Source organism: Berghia stephanieae, chromosome 3 (assembly GCF_034508935.2).
Source record: "Berghia stephanieae isolate SIO BIC M18660-M18661 chromosome 3, UCSD_Bste_1.3, whole genome shotgun sequence".
NCBI classification, from domain to species: domain Eukaryota; kingdom Metazoa; phylum Mollusca; class Gastropoda; order Nudibranchia; family Aeolidiidae; genus Berghia; species Berghia stephanieae.
Window position 1 is genome coordinate 37563226 of NC_088362.1, and position 17500 is coordinate 37580725.

Sequence of the window (17500 nt, forward strand, 5' to 3'; positions counted from 1 at the left end):
CTTTATAAAATCTCTCTACCCCATTCTCTCACCGTGCTCGGGTGTAAAATGAGTACCTGGCCGTTAACAGCGTTGTCTCTATCGGAAAAAAATTGTAATACCGCCTGGCAGGCGTCATGTCTTGTTCTACATGTTACATGTTGCTGCTGGTCAGTGACCCTTTGTAAAGCGCTTTGAGCACGTTTATTAGATAAAGCTCAAGTTCAGTCTCCTCAGCAAAACCAGAATTAGATCTAGTCAACAATTTTAAGATTTATTTTTCAAAATCGTAATAGCCGAAAAGCTTGTTCAGATATCAGCTAATTTGTTCATTATTTGATGATAAGGAATAAGGTAGAACCATATGTAGATAGTATTTTTACATAAAGTCAAACAACCAGACTAAAACACAGCCAGAAAACACTAAATTATATATTATGTGCTGTGCTAATGATTCTTATTTCAATTTAATTATTCCACATGCCAGCATTCTTGCTCAGCCACACTGTCACCCGATGGGTTATCTTTCTTACCTGGATGTACAGTGGATTCTGGAGTGGTCTCCCCATGTTAGGTGAGTCATTTCTGAAAGTATTAATTGGACCATATTTACTATCAATATGAGTCTCTTAACAAAAACAAAACAAAACAAAAAACACACAAGAAAACAAATGCCGAACAAGACATAAAAACGACAAAGAAAAGACAAACAAACAAACAAACAAACAAAAAACAAGACTATAAAAAACTCCAAAACACAACAACAAAATTAACAAAAAAAGCACCAAAAAAACCAACAAAACAAAACAAAACAAAAAGCAAACAAAAAACCAAACAAACAACAATTAATCACAATCATGTTCACAACCGCCACTGCTACTACTAATACAACTACAACAACAACAACAACAACAACAACTACTACTACTACTACTACTACTACTACTACTACTACTACTACTACTACTACTACTACTACTACTACTACTACTACTACTACTACTACTACTACTACTACTACTACAACCACTACTACTACCACTACTTCTACAACTACTACTACTACAACGACTACTTCTTCTTCTACTACTACTACTACTACTACTACTACTACTACTACTACTACTACTACTACTACTACTACTACTAGTACTACTACTACTACTACTACTACTACTACTACTACTACTACTACTACTATTACTACTAATGCTACTACTGTGTATACCCACTTTACATAGCACCACATAATCTGAAACCAAACACACAATACAATATTTAGAAAAAAGGGAAAGAATTCATAATGACGAGCTACTGTTTCTCACGGTGATTTGGAGTGATCTGTATAACCGGATTACAAATCGTTATAATGACGTACTTCAACAGTTCTCTCCAGTGATGAAAAAACCCACATCTGTTCCGAAAGTCACGTTTCCAACCCCTCTTCTCCCGCTCCAAGGGGAAAAAAAACAAAGCAAAAAAAAAATATATAAAAAAATAAATAAACAAAACAACAACAACAAAACAAACAAACAAACAAAACAACAACAAAAATCTTGAGCTTTTATATAGCGCAATATTCACTAACGTACTCAAAGCGCTTTACAATGGATCCCTGACCAACAGCAAGACGTAACATGTAGGACGGGACCACGCTGTAAGGCAATATTACATTTTTTCGGACAGAGACAACGCTGTTAACGGCCAGGCTTACTCAGTTTACACCTGAGTACGATGAGAGAACGATTAAATTCAACTATGCGCCACTCATAGCGGGATCCGAACCCATTTGTAATACCACCAGACCAAATGGTAGCAAGTAACAAAAATCCTTAAATGGACTTGCTAAAGTATACAAAAAGTATTTCTATTAGTTCTGTAAGTAAGGGCAATAATAAATAAATAACATAGATAATAAATAAATTTCATTTATTCAACCCCTAGGGATAATTTCTCTCTAGGGTCTATTCCAAGGGAGGACTGGAATAACCCAGGCGTCAGCTGCAGTGCAGCGCCGCAAATTAGTTCGAGGTTACTTGCTCGAGGCCAAATAGAGCAGCGGCGGATGATCGAATTCGGTACATTTTGGGTACGAAGCAAAGCCTGTACCGCTGAGAAACGCTTACCCCAGGCTGTGTCCATCACTGTTTCACATACAACTTATTCAGATTTTTATCTGAAACCAGTACCTGCTCCCTGACGTGTCTCTCAGAGATTAATATTTTAATTTGTACTTGGCATGTATCATACTTACAATGATACGAATAACGTTTGAAACAATGTCAAAAATAAACATTCTTATGATTTTTAATCTCTCATCCAAAGTTTAATGCAGTATATGTGCGGCTATGTGGTCTTGTGGTATGACACTCGCTTTCAGATAGGAAGAAAGCTCGACGCATAGTTGAGTCCTTGGAAAAGGATTTTTAATCATATTCTCTCACCATACCTAGGTGTAAAATGAGTGTCTGGCCGTTAACAGCGTTATGTCTGTCCGAAAAAAAATGGTACTATCGCTAACAGGCGTCATGTCCCGTCCTACATGTTAAGTGTTGCTGTTGGACAGGGACCCCTTGTAAAGTGCTTTGATCACATGTTGTGAATATTGTGCTATATTAAAGCTCAAATATCAATTTATTTTAGTGCAGTATAGATAGTAATTATTGTATATAATGCATTTTACAATTTAACTGTCCACAGGATGGGGTGGTTACGCTCCAGAACCTTTCGGAACGTCATGCTCTTTAGACTGGGCTGACCACAGTTACAGTAGCGTCACTTATATGGTGGGCTGTATTTTCTTTTGTTACATCATTCATGTGGTCATCATGGTCAAATGTTACAGGTAAGCACACCATAGAGTGGTCAATCGTAGCCTTCCTAAACTCATAACCTGACGCTGCCAAAAGTAAGTCACAATAGGAAACAAAAGTATGCTGTAAAAAAACAAACAAACTGGTTCTGATTTCATTAGAAGTGTAAAACCACTCTTCCGTTGGACTGGATACATACCTTGTGTATTTGATATTCTGGTTTCAGAGTGATGTTATCTTATATTCCAGTCTATATATATGCTGGTCGTCAAAAAAGATCATCCATCCTCGCTATTTTACGTCCTAAGAACGCTAAGACTCTGTCTATACATCCTGCTACTAAAATAGTTATGTCACCTTATGATTCAATGTGTAGCCTATTCAATACAGACCTACGAAGGACTGGTAACATACACACCTCCAATGAGTTTGGAACCGGAAAACAATGTGACGTCATGACTTCTTTGCCCAATTCCCAATACAAGGCAAAGATCACCAAATGAAAGTGAAACTTGAGTAACACACGATCTCATTGGTTGGGCTCGTGAATATAACTCACTTTTTACTTTTAATAAATTATTGTTGATCGATGTTTAGAATAGATTCCAAAGTCGTGACGTCACATCCTCTTAAAAACGATGTCGACCATCAGGTACAAAACATTGAACCAACGAAAAAGTCGATCTATTTGATTTTTATAAACCAGGTGTTCTCATAGTAACGACCACAGCTTTATTGTGTCTGTTGAGTGTGGAACCAAAAAGGCCGTTGCTAGGCATGTATGACGTCCCATCTTTCGTCTCCATGGTGACGGAGATTTTGGGCAGTGGCAGGTTATGACTTGACGAAAACTACGAATCAGTTCATTTTATTGTTTATGTTTTAGCTGAATAGAGTTGTGAACTCGAAACATTCCTTATCATGTATTTTTCTCTTTCTTGCGCTATTATCGACGTGTACATATATGCAGGTCTGACATCAAAACTCACTTATGGGCCTAGTTTAACAATGTTGTAATGGACAATATTATTTTGGTCATTTTTTGAGATTTCCATTATAACAATGAATCCATAAAGAATTGGGTTATCAGACCTGCAAATAAGTGCACGTCGGCTATTACAATATTCACAAAAATTCATTACTTTTATTCCAGCTCACAGACTACAGAGAATAAATTAGTATCCATAGTTTCCTTTGAAGTAAAAAGCCATTTTCACCCGTCAGGCCAATGTTCATCAACACACCGTTTGTAACGCTAACCATTCATTGTCTGTCAGAGAGAATTTAGTCCGAGTCATCGCCTATCTGGCGGTCCAAAATAACATCAAAGAGCTGAGTGACGTCAACTCCAATCATTCCATATATTCTGACCGTCAGACCTTTTGCCTGAGATGCCACTTTTTAATAACACCACGTGACCACCGTGTTCACTCCTCCCCCCCCCCCCCCCACACACACACTGTAACGAAAGAGCATTTAGTGCCCTGCTTTGGCACTTTTTCTTTAATGTTTCTGGCCTGCCATAGAATTAGTACCGAAGAGCGTAAACCATTTGATTTTATAATTTCCACCAAATTATGATAGATTTTGATAGAGACAAAGTCGCTGAGCGGTTAAAACACTGCACTGTGACCCCAAAAGTCCCAGGTTCGAGCTCCGCTCCAGGCACTTTCGTTTTTTTTCCTTTGGAAAGATTATTAACCCTCACTTTGCTCACCTGGACAACACGGGTGATTCCTGTTGACGTCAGTCATCTTTTATGATGAATTATCTATACTCCTTCGTGGAATGCCTAGTTGACGATGTCTTATGGTGTAGTGGCGGAAGGGCGTAACTTTTTAAAATAATAGTACGAGTATAAATTAATAAGAAAATATTTGCATATTTCAAGGCTAATGTTGTGGCAATCCCGCAAAAAATATATGACACGGTTGGACGCCAATCGCTTCTTTTTTAAATTTGGGGTATATTGAGCTCATGTGGTGTTACTAAGAGTACCTTATCTGAATATGGTCTTCATTATAACAAGGACAATAAATAATCCAATTGCTGTTTCATCCCAGGAGTATATCGGCCACTGTGAAAAAGATCGCTGATAGGGATAGGAAACGGGGACGGATTGTTATCAGCGCTGATGAGGTCATACATTCTGCAGCAGTCACTGATGACCAACAAGTTACCAGGGTAAGGAATCAAAAACTTTTCCTCAGTTAAATACAAATCTACATAGAATTCTATCAACAATTTGTCGACTTACGAATTTTGAGCTTCTTTGTTATGTTGTTTGTTTGTTTTTAAGGATTTTACGGTGTTTGCAACAGATTCAGCGCCTGTTAAAAGGAAGAAATGGAATAATAAAACGTTTTAGAATTACAATCAAAGCACCCAAGAAAAGGTAAGACAAAGCTAAAGTAGTTCAAATAGGGAACCGATGTAGATACCAAGAACACACTATCAAAGTACTTAGTTTGAGATCACCTAAATGTCTCGTAATCTCATCCCAGGACAAAGACAGAAATCATGTTGGAAATGAGATATGGGACACAGTAAATGTCTCCCTGGCCACTATAGTAGGCCAGGAACCCCATCCAGAAATTTGAGCTTCATCTGCAGAGCTCCATGGTGCTACTACAGAGCCAAAAAGTTCCACAGAGCCGGAGTATTCCCGGGTTTCGATAACGTTAAATGGGCAATAGCAGTTTCTGCTGCCATAAGGATAAGTTGTTGCGAAGCACTTTCTGTCATATCCAAGAGACCCGGCTACCCAATCATTACTGTGTAGACAGGGGAAACCCGAAACGTCCACAGTATCTGTCTTCCTCTAATAAATTGAAGCTTTCACTTCAATACTTATCGTTATTTTTTGATCTGTCAAAGGCAAATCGTCAACTATTCTTGCAGTATCGATTTTGTCTGGCAAGATCGATAATCGAAATATCGTTATGTCACAGGCATCGAATTTAGCTTGAAAGTAATCGCATGTCGAAATGAAAGAACAAGAAACAGGAAGTCAAGGAATGTCCTAATATAGCTGGAAGTAGGTCATCACCAGTCTGGTTTACATCTCATGACAACACCTAGATGCGTCAATCAATTTTCATCACATGAAGCTGCTACTATTTTGGATTGGATTGGATTGGAACACACGTGCAAACATTATTAGAAATATCGATGTCTTCTAATAGCATTAGCTGGAATTAAAACTGTCACTTACAATACCGATATATTGATACGTAGGTAGCAATCAACACATCATAAATAGTCTAAAAACTAGGTGTACCTATTAGCAGGTCGGATAACCGCTCGCAATAATGGGCTTGATCTAACATTGTTGTAATGTACAGTAATTTTTTTTAACTTGAGCTTTTATATAGCGCAATATCTTCTAAACGTGCTCAAAGCGATTCACAACGGGTATCTGACCAACAGCAACACGTAACATTTAGGACTAGACATGATAATTTAATTGTTTTTTTTTTCCGACAGAGCAAAGCTGTTAACGGTCAGGTACTCATTTTACATCTGAGTACGGAAAACCCAGGACTTTCCGATCCGAAAGTGGGTGTCATACCACAAGACTACATCGCCGCACGATTTTCGATGGTTTGAAGTATTTTCAGTACAACAATGAGGCCATAGCAATTTGGATTATCAGACCTGAAAATAAGTAAACGTTGGGTAAAAGTAACGTTTGATTTTTTAAAAAAGTAATCCTTCAAAGCCATTGGGCCCACAGAGCCATTGGGCCTACAGGGCCATTTCTATAGCGTGAAACGGACAACAGCAAGTGCTGGGGGGTCAAAAATCTCGTTTGTTCCCGGGGTCGATCTCGGTCCCTTTGATTGTGAAGCGAGTGGCCTATCAACTGAGCTATCAGGACCTCCAACCTGAAAAAGACGTCAAAATATAAGTATAAGAGTGTCAGGATACTATACCTTCAGGAAAGCTACGATCTAACAGACAATAAACGTTTTAAAGTTACACACAGTTTTAGTGTTTTGTTACGATTGATCTGGCGGACTAACGATGTGAGTATTTTACCTAAACGCCAACCCATCAATAGGAAGCGTAATTAATATACGACGTCAGAGTGAGGAATTATAAACCTATCGGTAATGAAGGGATACAGTTGTTATCCGATTTTAATGAAACATAGGAAGGATGTGACGGGGGTGGGGGGGGGGGGGGGGGGGGGGTTGATCGGATTACACCGTTATGGCAGACGTGACCGTAGAATGTGTTACGTATAGATGGTATACACTATGCTCACGACTGCCGTACTCTGGAAAATCTCATATTTGAAAATTTGGCCAGAAAACTCGTCCTCCAGATATCGATCGATTTAAATGACCCTCATCTTGAAAAAAAAAACAAAAAACTCTCAAACCTGGGACTTCGCGAAGTGGGGGGTCGGGGTGGGGGGTGGTGGTGGGGGGGGGGGGGAGTGGTGCAGATGGTGATTTGAAATAATCGTGGTGGTTATATCTATCTATCTATCTATCTATCTCTCTCTCTCTCTCTCTCTCTTTCTCTCTCTCTCTCACTCTCTCTCTCTCTCTCTCTCTCTCTCTCTCTCTCTTATATATATATATATATATATATATATATATATATATATATATATATATAAAAGATGTGTTATAGAAAAAATGAACGATATTATATAGCGCATTATCCACTCGAAGTCTCAAAGCGCTTTACAAGGGGTCCCAGGCAAATAGCAACATTTAACATGACGAGACATGACACCTGTTAGGCATAACAACGCTGTTAACGGTTGGTATTCATTTTACACCTGAGTACGGTGAGAGAATGCGAATGAAGAGCCTTTTCCAAGGACTCAACTATGCGCCGAGCGAGGCTCGAACTCAGGACCTTACGATCCGAAAGGGAGTGTCATACCACCTGACCACATAGCCACACACTGAATCAAAACGGTAATATCTCAGATTGATCTTGATGCTAAAAACAGAATTTATTGTTAAACAATTGGAAAAATTGGGTTACATTAATGTCTGAATGAGTAGCAAAAATGTGTATCATAAAATGCGTCAAGTTTTGTCAAACAAAAATCTTAATTTGAAGACCAGAATGAAAGTGGTGGAAACAAATGTTATAAGTACCCTTTTATACGGTTGTAAAACGTGGACGGTTAACAAAGAATGTACTAGGAGGTTAGAGGTATTTGAGATATGGATGTAGAGAAGAATGTTGAGGACAGGTATACGAATGAGGAAGTGTTGGCGAAGGTGAGAAAGGAAAAAAGTATTGATAGATACCGTCAGAAAGAGGCAGTTACGGTTTCTGGGACATGTGTGGAGAAGAGACGGAATAGAAAAGTTGGTAACATCTGGTATGATCAAAGGAAAGAGTGCTATAGGAAGACAGAGAATGACATATTTAATAACCTAAGAATGGCCAAAGGTGACTTAAAAGCACAGAGGATCGAAATACGTGGAGACAGCTGACCGGCAACGTGCTCAAGAGTATAAGCCACGGTGGATGATGATAAGTAAAATAAAGTAATATTTAAACATAGGCCTATCTGATTGCTGTTGTTCATAAAACGTGCTGGTGAATTTAGAAATAGCAAACTTGACTTTATAATGGGTTATCGTGTATGTATTATAATGTATTCTACACCATAATACTATATGGACGTTGGGTGCAGGGACGGGAAATCTTACTATAACAGGTCATAGACTGTGGAAGCTTCTAAATCTGGTGCTATTGATTAGGTTAGAATAATGAAGAGTTCCATAGAAGTTTAACAATATAAATTGCTTTTATTTGGGGAATCTGGGATGGGGGGGGGGGGGGGGTAGTTGTAGATGGTGATTTGAAATTAATCGTGGTGGTTCTATAGAAATTGAAATGTTCTCCACCGCCCCAGAATGGTGTTATGTTGGAGTGATCTCCATGCTGAAAGTTGAATTTATTGTCACAGATAAGAAACTTGGGTTCTTCTTCTTCTTCTTCTTCTTCTTCTTCTTCTTCTTCTTCTACTTCTTCTTCATCGGCTCGAACTCAGGACCTTCCGATCCGAGAGCGAGTGTCATACCAAAAGACCACATAGCCGCACACAGGTCTTGTATTTCAAGCTTTAAAATCAATTCTCAATAACTGAACAACCCTGATAGATGCTGTGCGTTTGGCTAGGAAACTCAAAACATTGTCATCCGGAAATATAACGGACCAACACACAAAACTATGTGTAATCTTGAGCGTTTATAATCTGTTTATTGCAGTTTAGTGAGAATTAATCATTAAGGCGGATGGCAAAAAACAATAACAAAGACCTGAGTGACCCCATCTTCGTTCTATATATAAACTGTTTCGAGACGGTTGGCTCTACTAATTACAACTCTTTAAACTGTTGGCGTGGTTTCAAATGTCACAACCCATTATTCGACCAAGGCTGAGCCCTTTGCACAAAACGCCCCAAACATTTGACTGTATTTTCCATCCTTCCCTAGATGTGTTTCCTCGTCGTGCTGGTGTTCGTGGGGGTCTGGACGCCCTACACACTCATCGGCAGCATTCACATTTTCTACTCTGACATGCCTCTCGCTATCACAAGTAAGTCATCAAAAATATATTGATTATTTATAGATAGTATGCGCTTGGCTAAGAAGCTCATAACATTGCCATCCGGAAGTATAACGGACCAACACACAAAAATGTGTGTAACCATGAACTTTTATTGTCTGGTTAATACAGTTTAGTGAGAATTACTCATAAACGTGGATGGCAAAAAGCAATAACAAAGAACTGAGTGACGTCATCTTCATTCTATCTATACGCGCAATATCAACTTTAATGTGCCCAAAGCGCTTTACAAGATATCCCAAGGCAACAGCTGCATATAACACGTAGGACCAGAGATGACGCCCTTTAGGCGACATTACAATATGTTTCTAATATAGACATCGCTTTTAAGGGCCAGGTATTCGTTTTACACCTGAGTACGGTGAGAGAATGTGAGTAAAGAGCTATTTATAAGAACTCAACTATGCTCCGCTCAGAGCGGCGGGACTCGAATCTTTGATCGTCCGGTTCGAGGGCGAGTGTCAGACCACAAGACCACATAGTAACAAGTAGCCATGGAGGGAAAGATGAAAGAGTCCGGGATCGGACCTGAAGCTTGGAGTGGTTAGAATACAGGGGTTCCCATTAAAAAAGGATTATAAATTCTAAATATTTCTGGTACCGACCCTTCACCATCAAACAAAAGTAAATCGGAAAACTATAAGAGAACGAAAGTTATATTAGCAAAATTTCTAATTTGAATAAATGTTTATTTTTTATTTGCTGACGAAGGGTCTGAACCCGAAGCAGTCATGTTTTCTATTGATTTTTAAGAACCTTATTTAAAAACGTGTATATATATATATATATATATATATATATATATTATATATATATATATATATATATATATATATATAGATATAATTGTTAATTCTGGCACAAACCAAATAATAGATCAAGTTGACACTTGTTATATAGACAAATAAAAGACCCATTTGGTGCATAAATAATTATTTTTCTCATTTACTTATTGATTTTAAGCATGATAAAAGTATAGAAAACCAAATCTCTTCCATGGTATACGTACTTCTTGGTCTGGAGTTCTCTACTTTTTTGAATGCATTTATTATTTCAGCATGTTGTTTTTGTTTTAACATCAAGTAGATTCCTTGTCCTTATTGTACGTTGGATAAATACGCTTTGTCGAATTTTCTAGAACATCATATAAAAAACTGTAGTCCTTCAGAGCAGCGGAGCCCATGGAGCCGAAGTTTATCCCCGTTCCTAAAGCGTGAAACGGACAATAGCAATTACTTGCAAAGTAGTTTCCGCCAGGTCTAACAGACCCAGCTGCCCAACCACTGCTGAGTGGACAGGGGGATCAGAGAAAAAGTCTGGACTTCAACACGAGATCGAATTCGGTCATTTGCATGTGAAGCGAGTGCCATACCAACTGATCTATCGGGACTCCAGCCTCCATTAATAGAAGATAGTTATTTCTGATGTCCATTTCTGAAAAGATGCCTTTTTTTCTTCATCCATCAAATCCAGCCCTTCCCACGATGTGTGCCAAGGCGGGCTGCATGCTGAACCCCCTGACTTACTTCGTCACCAACAAACATTTCAGGGCTAAAGCGTTTGAGATGATCTGTAATTCCAAGCAGACCAACGCTGTAGGGGTGGACATCCCCACCCAAACGTAAGAAACAAAATCACGTTTTTGGTGTCTTTTAAAGTGAATGTTTAGCTGTTAGAAGCTCTAGACAGCTAAACATTTAAAAAAAGAATAATTATTGACGAATTGTCTCGAAGCGGTGTTGTGCAGGATTTGGTTAGGTTCTGTAAATTGAATTCATCGTCACGTGAATGATTTAAATGCAATAATAGGATTCACTAGTCAGATGTCACGTCAGCCCAGCAACCAGCAGCTTGGTTCTAAACTAAGAAAATCGGTACATTTTATTCTTCATGCTGGCTAGAACCTTCTCACATGTCATTATGTGATCAGAATGTATAAAAGTCTAAACATGATCAGATTTATAATATTTTTCTCCTCTGGATACACTTTTATGATCGTCGGATAAGTATTTCATAAGGGCGTGCGCCATTGTTCCGATAGTTTAGAATCAGTTACAAAGTTACTATGTGTCATTAAGAGGGAAGTGACGTCACGACTGTTGAAGCCTATTACTTTTTAAAGAATTTATAGTTATTGTTCGTGCTGCAAGGAAATTTAGTTCGTATTTCTTTTCATTTTCATTCTAGATGGTCTGTGTAGTCTGGTCATCTTATAGTGCTATGACACTCGCTATAGGATCGGAAGGTCCTGTTGTCGAGTACGGCTCTAAGACGCGCAGTGTTGAGTCCTTAGAAAAGGCTCTTTACTCACATTGCCTCACCGTACTCAGGTGTAAGATGAGTACCTGGCCGGTAAGAGCATTGTGTCCGTCGGAGGAAAAAGTTACATCGCCTCACAGGTGTTATGTCTCGTTCTACATGTTAAGTGTTGCTTTTGGTCAATGACCCTTTTTAAAGCGCTTTGAGCACGTTTAGTGGATATTGTGCTATATATAGTAAAACAAAAGCTCAAGTTTTAAATATAAACATTGTTCAACATTGCTCAATTTGATACTTTTGTTATTTCAGTGAACGCGTGGCGAGGTGAGTATTGATTGATGTTTGACGTGTGATGTTTTATGGAATATTATCTTCCTCCTCATCCCATCACCTGACGCCTTAATGTGTCACTCAAATGCCAGCCATATCACACGGTCACACAGGGATTCGTCTTGGTCCCAATCTTCTTTCGTCTTTCTGAAATTAGTTCTGTCGTAATATTTCGTAATCGACATTATGGTTGTCATGTACTTATATTTTGAGAGATAAATCAGACATTATGCAACAGTTGTAGACAGTTCGTGTAATGAGTTAGAATAAAGAGAACAACAAAAACTTGAGATTTTATAAGCTTCAAGATTAAATGTTCTCATAGCGCTTAACAGGTCCCGATAGCACAGTTGGTAGTACACTCGTTTCATATTCAAAGGGAGCGAGATCGATCCCGGGTGTAGTCGAGATTTTTCATGGGTTCGAGCCCCCATTGTCACAAAATATTTATTCTCTATTGTCTTCTGGTACTTTTCTACTCACTTCATAATTTTCTGTCAACACAAATGCCTGCTCCACTCAATGCTCTGAGAAAAATGTTTTTTTGTACCTACATCCTGTCTGGAAGGCATAAGATCTTGACATGTAAACAAAAAATCGTTTTCTTGCTTACTAAATTATGTAGTCCTTCAGAGCCATTAGGCCCATGAGCCGGAGTTTATCCCGGTTTCAATAACGTGGAACGGACAATAGCAAGTGCTTGCTACCTTTTGGATAGGACGCTAGTCTATCGCAAAGTACTTTCCACCAGATCTAACAGACCCAGCTAGCTACTCAATCACTGCTGGGTGGAATAAGGAGGGGGGGGGGAACTGCACCCGGGATCGGTGTTGGTCCCTTTGAGAGTTGAAGCGAGTGCTCTACCAATTGAGTTATCGGGACCCCTTGGTTACTAAAGACGCGCGGAATTGAACCGAATGATAAACTGGTGACCAGTCTCAACTTGTAGGTTATTTTTCATCATTCAATCCAAAGGAACTTTCGATTCATAATTTATTTATTTTCTCAAAATAACTCAGTACGTATTGCTGATTTTTTGTTTGCAAAAGAAGAAAATAATAAAAAAGGGTACAATTTGCGGCTGTGTGGTCTAGTGGTATGACGCTCGCCTTTGGATTGGAAAGTCCTGGGTTCGAGTTCCACGTAAACAAACATAATAGTCTCATAGTTGATAATAATTTACCTCAATTTTATATTTTATATCAAATCAACGTGCACATACATATGCAGGTCCGATATCCGAACCCACTTAAGGGCCCAGTTTAACATTGTCGTAATGGACAATATTTTGTGTCATGTTTTCTAGAGTTCCGTTACAAAAATGAGCCCATAAGGAATTGGGTTATCAGACCTGCAAATAAGTTCACGTCGTATCAAACGTAACAGAAATGGTAGTAATAAGTCAGTTTGATTCCCATTCTCTCGAAAATAGTCACTGCACTTTTGTTTTCAAACTTCGGTAACCTTCGATTGTAATCATCTCGATGGATGGATGGTGACAAATCCTAATCGCAGCCTCTAATCACACCTATGTATTGTCGTCAGTTTTGTTTCCTTGTATAATATCGTTGTCATGGCAACAGTTGTAATACTTCCGTTTGTCTCCATTTCCCTTTAATTCATTTTAAAATTGCGTCTGATCTTTTTGACACCCATGACGTCACATAGACAAGTAGACCAATCAAACAGTAACTATTATTTGATCTTATCAGATTAAAATCTTTTATATGTCCATTTTTACTTTTTATTTGAGGTCGACGTGTATCTATTTGCAGGTCTGATAACCCAAATTGTTATGGCCTCATTGTTGTAATGGAAGTACTCTCAAACCAACGTAAAATATTGTCCATTACAACAATGTGAAATCATGCCGATAATTGCGATCGGCTATCTGACATGATACATTGTGCACCTTGTTTGTAGTCCATCAAAGCCGTTAGTCTCAAGGAGCCGGAGTTTATCCCGCTTTCTAGACTGTGAAACTGACAATGCCAATTGATTGCTACCCTTTGGATAGGTCGCTAGTCTATCGCAAAGTACTTTCCTCGTGATCAAAAAGAACTAGTCATTGCTGTGTGTAAAGTATATAACATTACTGCCGTACAGTATATTATTTCAACTCACTCAACCCCAATACCGACTATATCCGTAGTTTACCCGGGTTACTTTTACCCCATGCCTATTTATTACATTTTTATGAGACAAATTATAGGCGTAGTATAAAAGCTAATGTTTTTCTTTTATACATGTTAATGGAAGTTGAATAAAACTATCTAGGCACATGCTTATTTTTAATACGTATTTTCCAATTTTGAAAAGTAGCAAAAATCTCGATTGAGTGAGTTAGAAAAAACATATTTTTGCGGTCAGAAAACATAAAACGTCCATAATGTCTGTTTTCGTTTAGTTACTCACTAAACCCTAACACCGACTATATCCGTAGTTTACCCGGGTTACTTTTACCCCATGCCTATTTATTACATTTTTCTGAGACAAATTATAGGCGCAGTATCAAAGATGATGATTTTAGTTTTTGCATGTTAATGGTAGTTGAATAAAACGATCTATGCACATTCTCATTTTTAGTAGTTTTATTCCAATTTTGAAAAGTAGCAGAAATTTCTAGGACTGAGTGAGTTAAGTTGAAGCCCCCCCCCCCTTCCCTTACGAGCTTCAAGCAGAGACATTTTCTTTTGATATCTTAAAATACGCTTCTCTAGATAATTTCGTTTTATTTCAATTTATGATTATCTTTTGATTCGTGTTAAAAGTAGTCCTTCAGACCCAATATGCCCATGGAGCCGGAGATTATCCCAGTTTCTATAGCGTGAAACGGACAATAGCAATTGGTTGCTACCTTTTGGATAGGACGGTAGTTCATCGCAAGGTACTTTCCGCCATATCTATCAGACCCAACTACCCAATATTTGCTGGGTGGACAAGGGGGTTAGAAAACAATCTCGACTGCACCCGGGATCGATCTTGGCCCCTTTGCTTGTGCAGCGAGTTTTCTACCAACTGAGCTATCGGGATCTCCAAAAGAAAACAAAATATTGTATTTAATCAAATTTATATTTCTAAATTATGATTATTTAAGGGAAATAACCCTAAGATAACATGGCTAGCTATTATAAATTACCGATTATTTCCCTTGTTTTTTTTTTCTCCCAGCAAAGAACGATTCGACAAGGTGACCAAGGAAGGAGTGTACATCGGCACGGAGGTAGTGACAGTAGAACATCAAGTCACCATGTTCTAGGCGAATTGTCGTCGTGTCCATGTGGTAGATGCATCAGTTATTGTTGTGTACAGTATTATTGGCCAAGACTTTCCAATGGTGTAAAGCTGAAAACCCAGATGTCGTCTCCTTGCGGACTTCATGCACTGACACAATCAGTCGGAAGGTGAAAAATTTGGATTTGCGTTCTGAAAGAATATGCCCACCAGAGCATTTTAATCTTGATTAGAAGTAAATCGGGTGATTTTTCTTGAAGTTATGGTCAGTTGTATGGGAAAGGTATCTAGCAACTTTTCTCAAATTTCATAATTTTTCAACTTGACTAGCTGTAAAAATATTTAGAAGAGAAAGTAAGCTTTGATACTTCCCGAAGATGTACAAAAAGGGTTGATTTAATCATATATGACAAGAACTCATTTTTTATAAAAATTGACCTTCGAACTAAACTTGGCAATATCTCAGTTCAAACCTTTTCACCATCCAACCGATTATGTCATTCACAGTAACTTTGAAGTTAAACATTTGTCGCCAAAATGGAATATAAGGTTTTCTCAGCGTATGGTTGTATATTGAAATGAATTAAATTCACATAAAATCTATAACAGTGGTTTTATCTTTCGCAAAATTTCCAATCACCAGCGGTCCCCTTTGAAATTTTTGGCCGTCATGCGTCAAGAAACGGTTCTTACACACTTGCTTTTGGAGTTCCGTACGCTTCCTAATCTCTACACGAGCTGCCAGTGTAGAGATTGGGAACAAAGTTCGAATTCCACAAGGCAAGAATGCAAGAATTCTGTTTTTCTACCCCTCAATCGATTCTGTTTTCGTCATCTTTGAATAAAAGACAAATTTTAAAATGTTTAAATGATGCTTTATTTTTAAAACAAAATATGATTTTAGTAAAATTTAATGTTTGATAATCTGACGTCATAAATTATTATTGTAAGTATGATATCATTACGCGTTACTATTTGGATGGGTGGAACAATATACGAATTTTACGCTCTTGCTTTTTGGAATTTCGGACGTGTTCCCACGAGCTTGGGAGTGCGCGTTAGGAACAACGTTCGAATTCCAAAACACAAGAGTAAGAAATCGTTTATTCTACCCCTCTATTGATTCCTATATCGTCTCATTGAATAAAATACAAGTTCAAAAAGATTGAAATGATACTTCTTTTTAAAAGAATCTAATTTCTGTTGAAATTTAACAATTTGTAATCTGCCGTAACAACTTATTAATGTAAACTTGATATATTACGAGTTTAAGTAATGGGCAGGGCTAGAATAATGAACATTTTAAAATCAACTAGTTTTTCATTTTCTTATTAAAGTAAAGACAATTACTATGATTTCATATGATGTTCTAAATAAACCTAAGAACATATATATATATATATATATATATATATATATATATATATATATATATATAAACTATCGTGCATTAAATAAACATAATTGTACCATCATGACCTTAAAGTGCATTTTTGACAAATATTCCGTTTCCACTAATTAATTTAATTGATTATAAATGGTTGAGTTTGGAAATGGATGGACTGCATGAATGGTCGCTGGCTTGAAGTTTGCTTGGATGGACTGCATAAATGCTTGCCGGCTTTGATGTTTGCTTAGTTTGATTTGTAATATGTGGAGAGTCATGCCAATCTGGTAATGTGTTAGTATGTTAAGTATTGCTGTTGGCTTGCAAACCCTTGGTAAACATTTTGAGCACATTTAGTTGATATTGCACAATTTTTTAAACTCATGAGCTATATATATATATATATATATATATATATATATATATATATATATATATATATTATATATATATAGGTTGTTTTTATTTTGTGTCAGATTTTATCCAACATCATACCAGATTGACGGACTGGTCACATATTTATTATCCATATCTGGTTTTCCTTGATGTCCAATGTACAATGACCATCTATGACTCCATACAATTCACGTCCTTTCTTTAAAAGACAATATGATAACAACATTGAAATAAATGCACTATCATTAGTCACCGGCGTGCACTTATTCGTAGGTCTGATAATCCAATTCCTTATTATGGGCTCATTGTTGTAATGGAAAGCTCAAAAAATGACGCAAAATATTGTCCATGACAACAATGTTAAACTAGGCCCAAAGTGTGTTCGGAAATCAGACCTGTATAAATGTACACGTCGTCAGTGACCATTCGTCTCCAAGCGGTATTTTGTCGGAAATAGAAGCTTCTAGACGTCACGAATGAGTCAACAAGTTCC

General features: G+C 37.7%; 1 protein-coding gene across 1 annotated transcript in view; it reads left to right on the forward strand.

The window, feature by feature from the left end:
* LOC144969540 (rhodopsin, G0-coupled-like) overlaps nt 1–17500 on the forward strand; it is a 29196-nt gene that overhangs the window by 7787 nt on the left and 3909 nt on the right. The window contains exons 4-10 of the mRNA XM_078908675.1: nt 467–553; nt 2680–2824; nt 4856–4976; nt 9269–9371; nt 10875–11022; nt 11970–11984; nt 15162–15213. Of these exons, the coding sequence (XP_078764801.1) occupies nt 467–553; nt 2680–2824; nt 4856–4976; nt 9269–9371; nt 10875–11022; nt 11970–11984; nt 15162–15213 (671 nt within the window). The remainder of the gene's footprint in view (nt 1–466; nt 554–2679; nt 2825–4855; nt 4977–9268; nt 9372–10874; nt 11023–11969; nt 11985–15161; nt 15214–17500) is intronic.